The sequence below is a fragment of the Eleutherodactylus coqui genome, chromosome 11, assembly GCF_035609145.1.
Source record: "Eleutherodactylus coqui strain aEleCoq1 chromosome 11, aEleCoq1.hap1, whole genome shotgun sequence".
NCBI classification, from domain to species: domain Eukaryota; kingdom Metazoa; phylum Chordata; class Amphibia; order Anura; family Eleutherodactylidae; genus Eleutherodactylus; species Eleutherodactylus coqui.
Genome location: NC_089847.1, coordinates 43,447,857 through 43,467,947, shown reverse-complemented (window position 1 = coordinate 43,467,947; position 20,091 = coordinate 43,447,857). Strand labels below are relative to the sequence as shown.

Below are 20,091 nucleotides of genomic sequence, written 5' to 3'. Positions count from 1 at the left end.
GCGTATACATGCTATACTTCTGCTGTACTACAGGTGTGGTATAGCTTGACAGTCGGCTTCCTTTGACTACGATGGAAGCCAGCCACGCGTATTCCGGTGGCATTCAGAGCATGTCGCAATTTATTTCACGCTGCAGCATTTCACAGCGTGAACATTGAGCTATTAGGTTCAATAGAACGTAATAGATGCAGGGCAACGCCGCAGATTTCCACTGTGTACAATGCGGCAGAAGTCCAGCCATGGGCATTAGTCAAAATCGTCCTTTAGCAGACTGTCGTCCTGTGTAAAATTGACAGGGGTTAGAAACGTCATCTTTTCTCCAAGGGGGGGGGGGAGGGGGAGCACCTAGATGGTGAGTGAGGAGACTCAAAAGGCCATTGATGCTCCTCTGGGTAATATGCAAATAAGGGAGGAATAATATGGGATGGAATACTACCTCCACAGCGCCACCTATTGGAAGGCAGCATTTCTTCAAGCCAAAGTTAGACTCTTTATACAAGCCCTGTAACAATGACAGAATTAAAAGCAAGTCTGGCTTTGCTATTAATTCCCAGTCATTGTTGCAAGGCTTGTATAAGAAGTCTAACTTTGGCTTTAAGAAATGCTGCTTTCCAATAGGTGGCGCTGTGGAGGTATTATTCCATCTCCCTTATTAATGTAAAAGGACTGCATGAGCGCTGACATCACCATTAAGGGCATTAGTGCTGGTGCAGAGTGTTTACACGGGCAGACTTCACTGCTGGATCACAGGCTTTTTCGCTCAGCGTTCCACCTTTATGTGAAGTGCTGTGCGTTGACACTGAACGAGGAGCCAGCGATGGGTTTTATGCTGCGTGAAAGTCAGTGATAACGACTTGCCAACAAGTAGTGAGTGATTATTTTGCATTTACACCGCGAGATTATCACTCAAATTTGTTTGAACGAACTTTGAGCGATAATCGTTACGTGTAAATGGGCCTTCAGCTTGTTGCTTATGAACTGAACTACCCTGGGAGATCAGTCACGAATCCACCTGCCTTTTTGACACTACAAGATATATTTTGACCAAATGGGTAGAGAAATTGACATAAAAATTCTGCAATTGGTAAACCTATACAAAAATGTATAACAGGACACCATTTACAAGATTGTATAAGGGATTGTCCAACGAGGCGGCCAGTATTTAAGAGGTTGCATCAGAACACACTTATTACATAACCATAGGATAGCTGATAGAAGTGATCAGTGCCGTTCTCACTGCTTAGACCCAAACTGATCCTGAGAACACAAGTCCTGTATCCCCTTCCACCCCCTCCTCACAGCAAGCTTTCTGCATCCCACACAGCGCACACTAGAGCAGTGGTTGCTCATGCGCCATGCTGCTCCCTTCACTTTCAATGGGACTGCTAGAGATTGCGTACTGCTTGTATTCTGCCATTTGACGTAGCCCAATTGAAATGAATGGAGAGGTGGCCGTACATGCTTAGCCACTGCGGGTGGATGCAGTAGAGGGACACAGGACCCCCACTGATCACTATGGATAGATGATAGTGTTTTCTAGTACAACCCCTTTAACACCCTTATTACACCCACATCACTGTGCAGACATAAAGTTACCCAAAACTGTTTACTAGGTCACAGACATAATACAGGCATTACAACGACAAGACCAATACTCACATCTGCGCTTGGCCACAGCTCTTTAATTACGTTTTCTATTCTATTAACCACCTCCATCCTCATTTTCTCCTCTTCTGGCCGCGGGGACATATACTTGTAGAAGTCGAGAATCTCTTCGTGAAGTCTACAAGACAAAGAAAAAAAGTTTTCAAGTTCTTATACACTTTCACACAGCAGTAACAGGCAGGCGTTTTAGAATAAGGCCGGTAACATAAAAGTGATCGAATGGAGCAAAGAGGATACTTGAGACAGTTTTCACATCTCAAGTATATTTAAAGGACTTTATTTTTTTTGTAGGCCTTCCCTTATGCGGGATCTAATACGGAAACTACAACATAATAGGATGGAGAAGTAGATGGAAAACGAAGGAATCCATGAAAAATGTGCTGAGTGAGACTGGCGATAGAAGCGTGGCCCCGCTGTATGGCATTTACTTCCAATATAGCCCTAAGGACTGAACACCCCAAGCCATCCAGGAGGGTTCAACGTGTCTGCAGTCACCGTCCACTTATATTTTGCGCAAACAGTATCCTTGTAACACATTCAGAACGGTTCCAGCTTTTCCCCCACAAATTGTACTTTAACAGAGGAATAAGCAATTTCAAAGGGGTTGTGTTAAGCAGACCTTTCAATGCTTTTCGTTAAATGGCACCTCATTTTTGGCGCTCGTCGTTCAGTCGGAAAGATCTAAAAGTAATTATCCAGTGTAAGGCCGGCTGCACACGAGCGTGATGGGCTCCGCCGCAGAATATTCCACGGCGAAGCCCGTCACGGCGCCCCCCCCCCCAGAGACCCCATACTTACCAGCAGATCCGGTGTCTTCGCTCCCGCATGACGCTTTCCCGCCCACCGCCGCCGCGTCACATGACACGCCCACCGCATCACATGCCGCGGCCGGCCATGTCAGGTGACGCGGCGGCGGTAGGCGGGAAAGCGTTTTCACGCTATCTTCCGCTGTGTTACAGCGGGAGATAGCGTGAACGGATGGCTTCCATTGACTGCAATGGAAGCCGTCAGCGCGTACACCCGCGGCAAATAGAGCATGCTGCGGGTGAGGACGGAAGATTTCACGGTGCAGAATTCCGCGGTGGAATTCCGCATCGTGAGCATTGTGCTATTAGGTTCAATAGAACCTAATAGCAGGGGGCAACGCAGCGGATTTTCGCCGCGAATTACGCGGCGGAAATCCGTTCGTGGGAAGGAGGCCTTAAACGGGGCTTAAATAAAGTTGTGAAAACAATATGGCCAACTCCTACTTCTATCACCATTACTCTCAAGCCCGTCTGTATTGTTCTCATTCATTTCAATGACTGCACAAGTGCTGACGTCACGGCTAAGGTAGTCCGTGCTCCTGCAGGGCGTTTACACTGACAGACTTCTCGCCGGCTCGTGGGGTTCTTATTTGGTGCTTCTATGTGAAGCGTTGAGCATTTATACGCAATAGCGGCTCCTTTTTCACTGACTGAAAGTCAGCGATAAACAACCGCGAACAGATAGTGAGAGATTATATAGGGTTTACATGGAATGATTAGCGCTCAAATTGGTTTGAATTCATTTTGAGCGATCATTATATGTAAATGGGCCATTAGGCTGTGTGCAAAACGGTCAATTGTCAGATTCTCAGGAGTAACTTGCAGTGGACAACACATTACAAGTCATTCTCTTGTGCGAGGCTCTTGTTTTTCGAACTTGAACCATGGTTCCGAATGGAAGGAATGGCTGGTGTGCATGAACCTATTCCCACGAATGGGCTCTGTTCCTGCACATATTATACTTGATTGGAGCCTATGCAGGACTGATTGCCTGTGTTCGTGAGCCCTTATAGACCCTGGAGCTGCCCGGACCGTTCTACTGGTCATCACTGAAAATCGGTAGTCACCAAAAGTTGGTTTTTGCACCAGAGAAGAAATGCCCATGGAACAGAATAGCAAAATAGTTTCAAATTGCATAAAAGAAAACGGAAGTGGAAACAAGTATAAGCCATGGGGTTTCCTATAAGCTCAGTACACACTGCTGACGGCAGATTGTTGGAGGGGCACGATGCTCCACTGCGATAGGATGCTTATGGGGAAGGAGAGCTACTCATATATGCCGTGATTACCAAGTACTGCAGGTCTGCACTGCCACATGCAATATCCTATTTACTACACAGGACTGACAGATAAATGATGTGGAAGGAGAACATACAAGACAATACAGACGGCAGCTGCTGGATCTGGCAGCGGGGACGGAGTACGAACACATTATTGCCATCTGTAATCCGTGTGCATGGCCGACGCGTAAAATGCAAGCGTAGATCTAACTTGTCAAAACATTAGTAATGTAAGCTGGCGGCTCCCAGGAATACCAGCGGCCTGAGTCACGCAGACAGACGGGGATCACCGCAGCTTCCCATCTGCAGAACACAAGAAAGCCTTCCCAGACTGCTCGGAGCGGTCAGCTGCACCTACGGGGGTCTGAACACACTTTTTTTGCAAAAGCCTCTATTTGGCCACAAGTAGAAAAAAAGGCCAAAAAACAAACCCATCAACAGTCCGGGGCAAGAACTTCTGGCTGCAATGTAGAGCGCTAGAACATGCATAATCCTTTATTTAGACCTTTATCCCCAAGAGCGCACTCAGACGGGCGATTTTCACATGCGATATTTGACAGACTGCGATATGGCCACATATAACGCGCAAAAACACGTGGCTTTTAGTGCGTTTATTCACGTGAGAAATTTCTCATACCAATAGTTAGAGATGAAGGGGGTGGGGGAGGGGGGGGGGGAACACAAAACGCTGCATGTTCTATTTTTAGACGATTCTGCTTCAGAATCGCCAATTACCACCTATGGCAGCAAAATAAAAATAAAAAAAAAGTCTGCATTGCAAATCCCATTCCCCTTCTATGCGGAATAACTCCGACCATGTTGAGTAGTTCCTTGAAATACAACAGTAGTAATACTTATAATATATTTCAGGTTATGAATTGGTGCATCAGAAATTAATAAATGTTCTCTTTTCCTTGGACTTCCCCTACATTATCCTTTTTTATTAAATAAAGACTTTCAGCCCAATAGATCTGTGCTTGAAAAAGGAGCTTGTTTTTGCTCCGAAACGCGTTGCACCCCATTAGTTTCCCCTCTATTGTTGCCTGTGTCTGCACGTCTGTCTCCACCAATAAAAAGGTGAAATCTCCTAGAACTCCCGCCGACTGATTAAGGGCGATCCTGGATATAGACGAGTCCCGTATGCGTATAGAGCTCCTCAACTAAGTCAGTCCTACTTCTCACTGGACTTGTACTATCCCAAGTGCGTAGAAGCGCGGGGCTCTTTCCTACTCAGCCCACATGAAGCCCCAGTAGGGTACAGTCATGCGGGCAGTTTAAGGCATAACCAGGAGTGAATCCCAAAAGAGAGTTGTATCCATCCATAAGGCCTTATGTCCACTAGAAAAACACAATCCGCGCAGAATCTGCCACGGATTTCCGCAGCAGATTCCACGGGGATTTGCTTTAAATGGTTTTTTATTTTTCATGCAGATATCTGCACACATTGCCATCAATGTGATCGCAATGTGGCTGGAATTCGCGGTAAAAATGGAGCATGCCGCGTTTTTTCTCCCACGCGTGAAAACTGCAATTCTATTAAAATGCCATCCGCGGGTGCAAAAATCTATTTAATGGACTGCGGATGGCCAATGATTCCCTAGGGGCAAAATCCGCTGCAGATTCCGCAATTCCATTTTGCTAGTGGACATGAGGCCTTATTCTCTCTCATTGTAGGATCCTCACCTGGTTTTAGCTTTAAAAAGCAGCAAAAAGCCTAAACACAATCCACATGTGTGAAAGCACCCCAAAAGTCAGTCCACACCGAGCAGAATTTGCGCAACCAGCTAACATGCTGCGGCTTTCAATCCCGCGCCATATGTTAATTCCACCGATTTTGAGCGCAGTTTCTTTTCAACTTGTGAACTAGAGCAAACCACGTTTAAAGGGGTTGTCCCGCGCCGAAACGGGTTTGTTTTTTTTTTCAATAGCCCCCCCCATTCGGCGCGAGACAAACCCGATGCAGGGATAAAAAAAAAAAAAAAAAAAAAAAAAAAAAAGGGTAGTACTTACCCGAATCCCCGCGCTCCGGTGACTTCTTACTTACCTTGTGAAGATGGCCGCCGGGATCTTCACCCTCGGTGGACCGCAGGTCTTCTGTGCGGTCCATTGCCGATTCCAGCCTCCTGATTGGCTGGAATCGGCACACGTGACGGGGCGGAGCTACGAGGAGCAGCTCTCCAGCACGAGCGCCCCATTCAACACAGAGAAGACCGGACTGCGCAAGCGCGTCTAATCAGGCGATTAGACGCTGAAAATTAGACGGCACCATGGCGACGGGGACGCTAGCAACGGAACAGGTAAGTGAATAACTTCTGTATGGCTCATAATTAATGCACGATGTACATTACAAAGTGCATTAATATGGCCATACAGAAGTGTATACCCCCACTTTGTTTCGCAGGACAACCCCTTAAGCACTGGTCTGTGGAGCTCCACTGAAATCAATTGGAGCGTTGTACTGCGACATTTGAAACACCACAGTAAAAAAGCGGGCCGTGTGATAGCGGCCAAAGAGTTCAAGCCACTATTGCAGGTACCTGATCTTCACTGTTCAGCCTTTCCACCACCACAAAATATATACTAAAGCCGAATGCACGCGGCAGGTCCAGATTCAGGCAGTGGAATTCGGCCCCGAGTGCGGCAGGTGACCTGCATACCTGTCTTTTTCCGTACTCTGGATGGTCCATCCGTAGATCCTGCACAGTACAAACTTTCCCACGATGGCGTTGGTACCCGAAGCCAATCCGGAATGGACATTCCAGACAGGCTGTGGGTCGGACGGCTTCCATTGACTACAATGGAAGCAATTCATGCGGAGCCCACACAGAAATGGAGCATGCTGCGATTTCTCATCTGCGAGCGGAAACCGCAATTTGTTTCCGCTCATGTGCAGGAAGAATCAAATTCGCCTGCAGCTGTAAACTGAGCAGGAACTAATGGGCCCAAATACAAGGCCTGATAGACAGGTAATGAGCCGGCTCGTATAGCCGGGCGGCCATAGTCTTCAGCTGGTCTCAGACAGTGGAAGCACTTAGCAGGTGCCATCAGGGGGGATTAGGCTGACACTTCTCTAGTGATACAGCAGAGGTGTGTAGGAATGATGTTCAACTTCTTGTAACAGTGTCATTACTGCCCTTGGAAAGCATAGTACAAAACCGAATTGCAGACCTCTGCGGTACTTGTAGAGGATGGTCTGCCCATCTGCCATGACGGCACGTACCAGGTGAGAGAACACGCCCGTGTCGCCAAATCTATCATGTGGAAGAGACACCACAAGCGGCGGTCTTATTGCTTTTTATTCTGCCCTGACATTTCAATTGAAGTGATCATTGACAAGCAGCAAAGTATCTGTAGACACAAACTAAGGGAACATCTTGGAAGAGAACAGACTGCCGTTAGAAACTTCTGCCTGTAACCACTGGAGTAGATCCTTGTTTGAAGGGGCCTGTTACCAGGTGCTGCCCAAACCCCTGGGGAGCAGGAACCTGGGACAGGTATGTACATTGCACCTATGTGTTATTCTAAAATGGAGTGTTACAGAACATTTTAAAAGATTTGTTCCAATCAGAAGGTGGGAGTCCCCAGCGCTCCGGCCTCTCCACAAATACAGGGAGCGCAGTCACTCCATGTGGGCAGAGGCCAGCATGGCGCCATCTACGCCATTCAGAGCACCATTTGTTATGAATAGTCAGAGTAGGTGGTGTATTCTGAAATGCCACCCTGTGCATACCTGTCTGCGGCTCCAGCGGGCGTGCCTTTGGGATGCAGGAACCTGGTGACAGTGTCTCTTTAAGGAACCTTTTGAACCCTCATCATCAGGGAAGGGGGGGGGGGGGTAAGAAAAAAAAAAAAGAATAAAATCGTAGCATACTCTGTCTTTGCATGTATTCCACATTCACAGCTTCCATTGATATCAATGGAAGTTGTCCGACCCGCGGCCCTTCTGCAATCGACATTGCAGAAAGATGGTGGATTCCGCGTCATCTAGCGATGGTGTGGGAAAGCGGGGACTCTAAAAACTTCTACTGCTACCTGCAATTTTATCATGAGAACGTTAATAGAAATTTGTTAAAAAAAAAATGTACCGTATAGCATAAAAAAAATAAATAAAAACGCAAATTCGTGCATTGCGATAAACAAGGAGGCTCCATAAGGAAAATGGGAGATCTAGACATACATTTAATTAAAAAAAAATAAAATGCACATCACAGAATGATAGAAAATCGTGGGATGCTCTAACATGGCATCAGTGAAAACAATCGCTAACCAAAAGGAAACCATTGAAAAGCATGGGTTTCACAAACATACGTTTTGTAATCGCTGTTGCACTGCCATAAAAAAGTTAACATTTTTTTTTTAAAAAAGCACTATTTTGTAGCCCGTGTGAAAGCGGCTGAAAGCAGAACAATTATACTTTCCCAAGGTGTCTATACTAGTCAGTAAAAATATGGAGTGCAATCAGAATACATCCATGTAAATGAGCCCTTCGTTTAAGGTTGCATTCACCCGGTTAAAATATCAAAAAACAAAACAAAAACACAGATCACATCTATTTTCAATAGGAAAAATTAAAAATCACACAGCCCTCAAATTTACATGCAAGTGGGGTGCAAGGTTTTTTCCTCACCCATCGATAATGGATAAGAAGTGTGCAGCCTTACAGAAATGTCTGCAGACTCTGCAGCAAGTCTGTATGATGGAGTATAACTTCCCCTACGTCATCCACAGACAAGCCCAACTCCTGCGCATGTACCCCCCCGCCTCCTGCGCATGTACCCCACGCCTCCTGCGCATGTACCCCACGCCTCCTGCGCATAGACTGCTGTGCTGGTGACCTAGAAGTCATCCACATCACCTGTCATACAGGGACTGGAGGACGCTGGGCAACAGTATCATCCGGGCCCCCAGCAGACAGTTTGGGGTCCATGTACATAGAGCATGGGCAGGACAACCTAAAGTGTATAGGTTATGACTACATTAGAGCAATGATAGAAGAAGCTATGGCGCACACCATTATTCCCCAGAAGGCAATGCTTTCACCATCTTTCAGCTAGTGACAAGGAGGGGAGGAAAAAAAAAAAAAAGGGCTGCCATCCGCCTGCTTTACCTGCGTTCTAGCACAAGATATGCAGCAGTAATGCCTTTACAAATGCTTGTGCGATGATGGCCTGACTTTCTTATTCTGCTTCAGACAGGCGATTTGTCACAGCGTGATCCGTGGCAATAGATCACACGCGGAGCGGGCATGACATACTGCCCATAGGAAGAGCATGAATCCGGCCCTGGCAGCAGTGGCACCCGTGCGTACCTGCCTTTCTTTCTCTTCATCTGTACTGCGGATGGTCCGCATGGCCCGTCGGACATGCGCAGTACAGATTTCTTTTAAACCCCTGCTTTTCCCGCGTCATTGCCTAGCGATGTTGAATATGCGATCTTTTCACAGTGTCAATTGTGGAAGGGCCACGGATGGTATAGCTGCCATTGACTTGCATGGAAGCCATCCGTGCAAAAATGGAGCACGCTGCAATTTTTCCTCCGCGAGCGGAAAATGCAGTTGCTTTCCGCTCATGTGCAGGAAGAACCACCTTTCAATAGCATGTTATGGGCGGTATTGGCTGCAAAATCTGGAAGTGGACGCCCGCTCCGGATCCCACAATAAGCTTTATAGAACCAACAAGACCTTCTGTATGAAGGGATCATCTTGGGATGGATTCTCTTAGTATGCAAGTGGGCAATTTACAAGACTCAAAAAGCAAAAATCATCCCCCACGACTGACCTCTTACGATAAAAAGCACATTTTATTCCTAGAGGGGGGGGGGGGGGGGGATGCACTAAGGTCTCTCCACAGTAGTTTTTCCGTAAACCCAGACTACAGAAGGACCCACATTATTCTATGGTGTAACACTGCGTAAAACAGACTGCGTGGAATAAAGACAAAAACAAAAACACCCCTGGCATGCACTCTACTGATCTGTTTTACAGACGAAACCCATTTAAATTAATGGAAAAAAGAAAACTGGACTGCTATGTAATCTGGTTCCTCAGCTGCACTTGGAGGACTTTACATAAAGCTGCAGACCAGTGTGCGCCGCAGCTCTAATCCCTCCATGGGCCTGTCAGACACCTGAGTAGTAGCAGGGACTTTGTGATGACAGGACCCCACTGACCATACATGTGGAGAAGCGCCTTACATCTTCGTAGCACAACGATAGACCAACGTGTCATCGGGAAAGTGATCTCTTGGAGGCGCTGCTGCATTTCACAGCCAGCGCTGCACGGGCAGGCCATAAACCCTCACTGACGGGTTCTGTAATGTCCTAAGTGGAGAATACAGCCTGGATAAACTCAGAGCCGGTCAACGAGGTGCTTTGAAACGTCTTTGGGAGGAAAAGTTCCTTAAGGACGATCCTTAGTGGGCGAGGGGCACCATGTTTGCCTAGTTGGAAGGGTGCATCAGTCAGGTTTGACATATACATCTATATCCCCAAGGCTTTTAATACTAGAGCCCCCCCTACAGTAGGCTGCTGGACCTCCTCATTGTGGAATAGATTCCGCTAGGTAGTGAAACTGTACTGCAGGAATATCGGCCCCTGCGGACAAGAAGCTTCTTGTAGTCACCACAAATCAGACGGAGGTGCTGGCATGTTCTGGTCAGCTGACAGGAAGGTTCATCAATTCATGCTGCTTGTGGCAACGTCTGACCTCCCAGCAACAGAAACTCATCTAACCAGGCAAAAAATATCCAGCGCTCCGTGATCCAATTTTTGTGCTCTTTTGCCCACTGCAGTCTCCCCACGGGCTCGGGACGCGGCATCTGCTGTTATACCCCGTTCCATGACAAGTTGTGCATTTTGACGTTAGTTGGAGCAGCAGTGTTGTATTCAGCTGCCATTTCTTTGACTGTTCGCCTGTTAGGATGATTTTTGACATCCTCTTCTGACCCCTTTTAGTGACGAGTCCTTCATGTACACCAGATCCTCCTTTGATCACACCATTCTCTGTATACTCTTCACACAGTTATAAGATCCCGGCCCCGGCTGGTCTGGCCCCGATGACGCGGCCTTGTTAGAAGTCGCTCAGATCGCTGGATTTCCCCATCTATTGAGGATTCAAACAAACTGATCCATGAAAAACTGAGCCCCCCCCCCCCCCCCCCATACAGGGGCGCTCCAGTCATGAAAGGGTCAGTGTCTCTAATAATGTGGTCATTCAGCACGTCCGTGTACTGTATACTATTCCGTAATATTGTGGGTAATGGACGACATGACTGTATGGCTATAGCGCCCCCCGAAGCCTTCCACTGGAGTGGTGTTGGAAAGTTTTCATAAATGTAGTATATACAGAGTCATCACCGGTGTGTATATCTGCTAATCGTGCTGATGCATTTTACGGCACAGCGGCGATGAAGAGCCGCGACCAACAAACTACTATAATCTCCCTAAAGTGGCCAATTAGCAAACCGCAGGGATCACAGGTCTGTGCAAACACTCCTTAACCCCTTCATGGATATTTGCTTCATTTACAAGGGACGACTGATGGCTAAACGAGTGCACGAGCGGGTGACGTCGCCGCTAAGGTTGTTGGCGCTCGGGCAGCACGTTTAGACTGGCAGATTACGATAATCGCCGCCTTCTCACTCAGCGTTTACACGCAGCGAGAAATAAGGCGATACATTTTATGCTGGCTGAAAGTGAGCGATAACTGAAGGTTTTAACCCCTTCCAATCCACTGTCTGACCCCTGAAGACATTATGATTTAAGGCTGTACAGCTCCGATGTTGGAAGACGTCCGTCTGGGTTCTCTTACTGTATATTGCCAGCCTCTCCGCTGTCGGAGCTTATCCAACGTGTCACCTCATGCAGTACTGGCTTTAGCCAGCAGATAGCGCTATTGTATAATGGCAGAAAGAGTAAGCCCCCTAGGAAAACCAGGATAGAAATTGGATTGGAAAGGGTTAAAAAATAAATAAATAAATCACAAAACAGTGTTCTGGCATTTAGACGTAACGATTAATACACATTTCCATTTGTTTGAACTGATTTTGCGCGATAACCGCCCCGTGTAAACACGCCGTATCACTAGCCCTTATATTTAAGCCATAACACCATTCACGATCGTTGGTATATAAAGGCCCAGAATCCTCTGGGACCCCCCACTTCGGTCCCGTCAGCACTAATGTATCCAGATCATCGGCGAGGAAACATTCTCTTCCTCGCTTAGAAAACAGATGCTTTGCGGACCGCTAACTGAATAATAAATCAATCGCCACTATGTAGGAAATACCTTTCCATATAAAGGGCTTTTAATCAGTAAGGAGCACTTACGTGGGAACTTCTACGCCAAAGATGAGAAGCGGACATTGAGCAAGAAGGAAACCTCCAACTCAGATTAACCCCTTAGGTTCCAAATCACCAGAAACATCATGCAGAACTTATTTCCACATCTCCAGGAGAAACGTTATAGAGAGCTCCAAGGTACAGGCACCGTTAACATAATATGCCCGTTATACCAGTCTGCTACCACGTAGTAATACCATCTGCCCCGTATTACTAGGGGTGCATTCACACAGGCGAGTATATCGCTCGCAGAAACTTGGACCGGTATGGCACTTGCAATCTTGCGATTTCTGCTGCAAGGCCGACGCATCACATCTCTGCAACGTGCGGCTTCAATAGGAAAAGCAGAAAACTGGCATCACGCACGAATGAAAAACCGCATCTACATGCCAGTGTCATATCGCAGCATAGGGAGGTCAACAGAAACCGAAATATACTGTTCCTGAAAGCTATTAGGAGGACTGGTGGGAACCACTGCACTGTATTAACACTTTATTCCCCATACAGTAATGCAGGTACAGTCCTGTAGGATTAGCAACACATCTGCCCACCTACACCCGCTGCCACGGGGCGTTCATGGTACGCGAACGGCATTATAGGAGAACCGAATACGGACCTCAAGGAGAGCTGCTGGCCAACAGCGGGGCTAGAAGACCTTATGGCGCCATTCCTTTACTATCTAGCGCTCACCCACATCACGACACAAGCAGTCTGGCAGGACTGCGGCATGTACATAGGCACAACAGTCCGCCGACTTGCGGATTATATAGTTCTTCTTGCACCGTCTCATACAATACCAGCAGCTCAGGAACAAGACGTTTCTCGCTGCCTATACGTGGCCGCGCCACTTCTGAGTAGTTGAACACCGACTCTTGCTGGGCATTTCCTACAAAAATCTCTCATGATCCCAAAAGCATCAGCAGGGAAGGCAAAAGATCTCTCGGCGACGTACATTATAGAGTTCTTACACAAGGTCGACCTTTCAAGACGACGAAACTGCTGCCTTTGACAGTCAACAATGGCACTTTTGCAGTTTGATGCATTGAAATGCGTGGGAGGACCTCAGTCTAAGACCACCATACAGCGGCACACAGTCTTGCCCTGCTGTCATCTCACTTAAAAAGGGGTTTTCAGAATTTTGTTTAAAGTGAATGGAAGCAATTGTGCCTATGTGCAAGGCATGAAGTCACACGGCTCGTCACAGCAGCTACTATACACTTGTGTCACCCGTGAAGCTATGATCAGGCAGCGGCTCCAGTATCTTCTACTCTCCCTGATCGTGCTGCATACATTACCCGCGAGCAGCCGGGGCCTCGTGCCTGCAGACTATGTGTTGTGTGTCTGATGGCGCTGCGCACTCCTGCACACAGCGCCATCATCAGGATTGGCTTGTCACAATGACCTCCCAATCCTGTACTGTGACAGAGTACTGAAATAAGCCGTCCCATATCCCAGAGCCTTAACACAGTGTTCATACGGAGCGCTGCGCTCCCAAAAGGGGCGATAGATATTTAGCCGTTAGATGCAATGTTTTGCAGAATCAGTCAGATGATTAAAAGGGATTGTCTGAGTTAAGGACCCCCCAAGTGTAAGAGCAAATCAGCGCTTAATGGGTTCTGTAGTAGGGGATGGGGGGGGAAAATCACAACCCAATTACAGCACGGGAGAGAGGGCGTTACACAGAACTATACAGCTTGGAAGGGGACAGTCTGATGTTGTCTACCTTATGGTTTTTAGGTGTCATTCAGGTGAGCATTATGTATCAGTTTTTAATGGATTTGTTATAAAATCGAAAGCAAAACTGCTAAAAACGGACGTAGAATGAAGACAAGTGTCCGTTTTTAGCCACTTCAGAACCAAGTGTGTATGAGCGGGCTCGGTGGTCAAGTCCGCTCCATACCCACCCAGCCACTATCCGCTGTTTATGATAGCTACAGGTAACTCATGCAATCAGAGTTTAGCTCCAATTGTGGCAGTTAACCATTTAGGTGCCTTGGTCAAAGTTTGTTGTATGTCTAAACCGTAACCGGGGGACTTCTTGTGACCCCCCCCCCCCCTTCTCACAACACATGGCCACCCCCCACAGTGTGATCAAATGCCCGCAAGTTCAAGTTCCATAAATAAAAGTGCAAAATAAGAATAAAAAGCATTGTTTTGTTTTTTTTTAACTGAATTACAAAAGTTAAAAAGTTCAAAAAAAAAAAAAAAAGAAGAAAGTCCAACCAATTAAAACATCGCAATATTTACCCCACATGGTGGAGTGTTAAATGAAACAAAAAGGAATGTCAGAACTGCAATTTTTTGTAGAGATCCTGGCTCCAAAAAAACAAAAACAAAACAAGCGATTAAAAAGACGTATGCACCCAAAGATGGTGTTAAAACTACAGCTCACTGCAAAAACAAGCCCTCACATGGCCAAAACAACAAATAGAAGGGTCTCAGAATATGGGGGACAGAAATACTTGAGGAAAAAAAACTTAAACAGAAAAACCATTGAGAAAAATATATATAAGATTTGACATCACCGTAATCGTCCTGACCTATACAAGAAGTTGGTATTTTTACTGCACGGTGAACACTACAGAAGGAAGAAGAAGAAAAAAACATCCAAGGGCTTTTACCCACTAGTGTTTTTTTTTTTCTTGTGCTGCGAGAGAGTGAAAACACTCGCCTCGCAGCGCAAAGAAACCGCTGAGATATCGCAAAATGCTTTCAACGCGGTCGGCAGCAGCTGCGCCAGCCCCATTGAAAGCATAGGGAGTCTATTGCGGTTTTCCGCCACAGCTATGACCAGCCGTAGCAGGGATTTCCTTCATGCCCGCGGAGATGAAAGAATCCTCTGCCACAGCTGTGACAGAGGTCCAGGATGCTATCCCATCGCTTTCAATGGGGCCGGCATCTCTCTCGCATAACGCTGAGTGACCTGCGCGTTGTTCCTCAGCTGAGAAGTTAGGGCAGCGGGCACTGTTTCTGTAGTGACACACGCTGGCCACTAGGACCCGGCTCCTGCTAGTTTAAATTCCAGTTGCAATAGTTTCAGAAGTGTATGAAGGCTGTATACCACCTCTCACCACTAGCTGTCCATACACCCTACAACCCAGAGACAAGAGGCGCTCCGGGCCACCAGATCTGCTGACTTATTACATCTGAATAACCAATCCTACAATATCCCTGTAGCATCCACTGCGAGGGAAGGGTCTTACCGAGACCCCCAATGAACTGGAAGCCACACTTGTTGCACTGAATAGGAAAGGGGTTTTCTGATGAAATCCACCTTCATCCACAAATGTGTTTTTTCTACATTGTTAAAAAAAAAATTTTTTTAAAAACTTCCGTTAACAAGTGTATTTTCTTCACATATTTTCGGCATGCGCCTTTTCACCACTTTGTCCCCTATAGAAGTCTACAGATAAAACCTGAGGGAAAAACCTGCACATAGCTGACCAAGAAAATCGTGCGAGATGTGTGCGTTGCGAGATGCATGAAGATAAACCAGGTGATACATGAGCGTTTAATTTTCCATTTCTAAGTGTTCCATTTGAAAGCATCGCCCATTGTTTTCAATGCGGCCAGCAAAGGTATCGCACAGCGAGCCATGTGAGTGCGATACGGGGTTTCCCACTGAAAAACAATGGGAAACACTTGCCGTTTTCCAGAAAGGCTCAAGAGGATCGCTACTTCCCCGAAATGATGTGAGGCTGACACAAAAAAACCGTCTCGCATACGCCTATGTGAAATTAGGCTTGGGGTGCTTTTACATGGAACGACCTGTCAGACAAATTCGTCCCAGCAACGATCATTCCTTTGATTTTACACAAGAACGATCTTCGCTAGTGGATGGAGGCGGCGTGGGCCGGGGATCGTTCCGGCCCGCTAGCCTCCATTAACAAACAGGCAGGCACTCAGATGAATGACTGCCTGTTTACACGGCCGAGCCGTCCAGATTTTATGCATGCAGAAACTGAACAATGAGTTAGTCGTTCGCCATTCAGGCTGAATCATAATCAGATTGCCGCCAATTGCGAGAATCTGAACAATCTCTCAGCCAGTGTAAAAGGGCCCTTAGGAGCTTTTCTTGAAAGCTAGTAAACACTGTCTTATCTTTAAAACACTTATGCAAATTAGCTCTCCTCTAAAAGGAAGACAGTTTTTCTAGTCCCACCTGTTGATAATCCTCATTCAATTTACAGAATAGCTATGCCAATATGGGGTATTATTGTATCTTGTCACCACCGGAGGTTTGGGTGACAGTGAGTGAGGGGATAGGTAGAGGCTGCAGGGTTAGGGGACAGTGCTTGGTGAGGGAGAGCGAGGGTGCGGCGAGTGGGGGGCTGGAGGGGAGTTTAGGTTACCAGCGTCAAGAAACTGCTGTGCCACCTGGGGAAGCCACTCTTAGTGAGTGGCAGGACCTGAGAGCCTGAGCAGGGGGAGGCAGCCCTGCAGGCAATTAAAAACTGGGTGCATGCCCAGGCTGTCAAGCAGCCTGTATCTTGTCACCACCCACACTTCTGGTGGTGACAAAAAACAATACCACCCCGATATAGATCATCTCTCATCTGGTGATAAAAGTCTGATCGATAGAAATCTCACCACTAAAACCCCCATTAATCCAGAGGAGAGGGAAAAAAAAAAAAGGCAAAACATGTAACAGTTGTCCTCCAGAAGGCGGTCAAGCATCTCTATGGTGTCACCTCAAAGTCAACACTCAACCCAATAATTCTTATAGTAGGACTAGGGATATCAGACAAGATTAGGAGCACAAGAATCCCGCACCGCCCAGCAGCGATAGTAACAGACAGCGTTATTTCTGCTTCTGGAAGGACACCACAACGGTAGAGCGGCCTACACAACACCGCTACTTAACAGTGTGCCACTAAACAATGGCTGGACCATCATTACATCCCGGGGTGATGGACCAGGTTTTTAAAATTTCAAATTACGCAGAAAAATTCTAAAAGATTCAGGATGTGCGGCAAAACTCAGTATTTGTTCTGGTCGAAGCGACAGGATGTGAACGGTTTACCCCGATGACCTACCAGAAGTATAAAATTACATCGCTAGGTTTTAAACTGTTCCAAGCGGGTGTAAATATCAACAACTGGTCTCATACATGATCCACGCGGTGACTGGACAGAACGTTGTTTGGTGTCCCCAGGCTCCCTCCTCAGACTTGGGCTCGTCTCACGTGTTCCCAAAAAACTAAACACATGTTCGAAGTCACGGCACTTTAACTTGATTTCAATCAGTTTTTGAAAGCATCTGACAGCACTTTTAACACAATAATGGTGTGTGTTAAATGCACAAAAATAAAGCAGACAGCGCTCAAAAACTGGCGTTAGAAAAGCCGTGTTAGGGCGCTGGTCTGTGAGGCTCAGTTGAAATCAATAGTAGCGTATCACAGGGCTCAGGACGCCGCTAGAATCGCAGTTTTAAAAAAAAGTACAGTGTGAGAGCTCTTAGGACCCTTTTTGACGATTACCATTCGGATGACCGTGCACATCTGATAGAAAATAGCTCAGTTTAAATGCTACCATAATTTGCTTGCTTATTGTTCAGTTTCTGCCGGCATAAACAAAAATTTAAAAAAAAATTTAATTTGCTAAGTAAACAGGCAGATTCTCATCTACTAACGACTGCCTGTTTACTGTGAATGAAGTGGACGGAAGAACTTGGCAAGCTCTGCCTCCATTCAGCGAGTGATACTTGAAGAGCTCTGTTTCAAGCCTATAAGGCTTAAAGGTATGTGGTCTCTTCCACACCGCAGCCCTGCATATTTGGTGTATGGATGCAGCAGCGTGCCCCGTGGAGCAGGCTCTGAGCCCCACTGCGGCTGGTTTATTAAGAGCTTTATAAGCCTCAGCGATGATTGAACAGATCCACCTACATAGGGAGCCCTTTGCAGGTTTTTTTTCTCCTTTGTTACCCCCCAGGAACTGAACTCTTATCCTTCCTCTATGGTCTTTTGGAATTGATATACCGTATATACCGGCGTATAAGGCGACGGGGCGTATAAGACGACCCCCCAACTGTCACCTTATACGCCGGTATACAGTGGAGAAAAAAAATAAATTCATTACTCACCTCCCACGGCGTTCTGTCGCGCTCCGGCAGGATGTCGCTCGCTCCGGCAGGCTGTCGCTCGCTCCTCGTCCCCGCCGCAGCATAGCTTTCTGAATGCGGGGCTTGAAATCCCCGCTTCCAGAAAGCTAATACACACGCCGGCAGCCATGACATCATTGAATGGCTGTGATTGGCTAAAGCACACGTGGCTTCAGCCAATCACACTATTCAATGACATCATTGAATGGGTGTAATTGCTAACACGTGCGCCTTCAGCCAATCACAGCCATTCAATGCTGTCATGGCTGCCGGCGTGTGTACTAGCTTTCTGGAAGCGGGGATTTCAAGCCCCGCATTCAGAAAGCTATGCTGCGGCGGGGACGAGGAGCGAGCGACAGCCTGCCGGAGCGAGCGACATCCTGCCGGAGCGCGACAGAACGCCGTGGGAGGTGAGTAATAAATTTTTTTTTTTACACTTTTTTTTTTTTTGTATTACCGGCGCATAAGACGACCCCCGACTGCAGAGCAGATTTTTCGGGGTTCAAAAGTCGTCTTATACGCCGGTATATACGGTACTGTAAAGACCGACCTTCTGACATCCAGGCAATAGAAGGGTCGCTCCTTATCATTCTTTGGATTATTACAGATCCTGGGATCTCTGGAATTGTGATACCACCTTTGGTAAAAAGGGGTCCAATTTGACCACCATCTTTAATTTTCTGTGTCTCTACAAGGTTTTTAGACTGATAAGGCCTGGAGTTGACTAACTCTACGGGCTGTACTGATGGCTACTAGAAACATGTCACTTAGTCAAATATCTAAATGATATGGAATCTAGGAGAAGGTTCAAAAGGACGACATGAAAAAGTGCTGAAAATACCCAGTTTAGGTTCCGAGGAGGAACCAGATTAGAGAGACTCTGGTTTTCTAAAAGGGTGGCAGACTAAAATTTAGAGCCCCAACTCATCTCTGATAACCTAGTATCATAGCTGTAATCTGTACCCTTAGTGTGCTGGGCAAGAGACCCAGTCCAATCCCTCTAGTATCTGGTGATGAAAAGTGCTGACGTTTATTCTCACACCAGGAAGACAATTTCTTCCAGATCTTCAAACACATCTTATTAGTTGTATCGCTCCTACTAGGTAATAACGTATCCCCCACCTTGATCGAAAAAACCTTGCCTAGTAAACTGGATTTTTCAGAAGCCAAGCCGAAAGATGCAAGCCGGCTACATCCTGGTGCCTCAGGGGACCCCAAGTCAGGAGATCCTTGCGAGATGGTAGGAGTATAGGATCGCTGATGCTTAGACTTTAGTAGGGAGAACCAACTCCTCTTGAGCCAGAAAGGTACTACTAAAGTTAGAGTGCAGCTCTCGGGTCTGAACTTTTGTAATACCCTGGGGATTAAGGGAATTGGAGGAAAAGCATACACCAGTCCCTGACCCCAATTCTCTACTAGCGCATCTTATCACCGGATGGTCTCCTGGGCTGAGGGAAAAGAAGGTTCTTACTTTCCGATTCTTCCTGGTGGCAAAGATCTGAGGAACCCCCTACCTGAACACTATATACTGGAAGATTTTTTGCAAAAGTGGCCATTCTCCCGGATCCAGACGTTTCTGACTCAGGAAATCTGACGCAGTGGTTTGAGCACTCCTCAAGTGGGTCACTGATATTAACTTCTCCAAAATCCTATCTAGATCACAACCAATGAGGAGCTGTCTGAAAGGGCAGCGAATATAATTTGCTGTTAGAAATCACATCATTGGCCGATGTTTTTAGCCAGAGCACTCTTCTGGCAGAATTGGATAAGGCTGCGGACCTCGCTGCCAGCTTCACAGAGGCAGCGGCAGAATCTGCCAGAAAGCTGGTCACCATCTTAAGAATCAGCAACTGATCTAGTCACGCGGCATCTTGCTCGGGACATGCATTTCCAATTGACCAAGC

General features: G+C 46.8%; 1 protein-coding gene across 2 annotated transcripts in view; it reads right to left on the bottom strand.

Moving 5' to 3' along the window:
• Window positions 1-20,091, bottom strand: part of TENT4B (terminal nucleotidyltransferase 4B) — a 62,553-nt gene that overhangs the window by 30,620 nt on the left and 11,842 nt on the right. For both annotated transcript variants that reach the window (XM_066583939.1, XM_066583940.1), the window contains exon 2: window positions 1,660-1,783. In XM_066583939.1, the coding sequence (XP_066440036.1) occupies window positions 1,660-1,783 (124 nt within the window). The remainder of the gene's footprint in view (window positions 1-1,659; window positions 1,784-20,091) is intronic.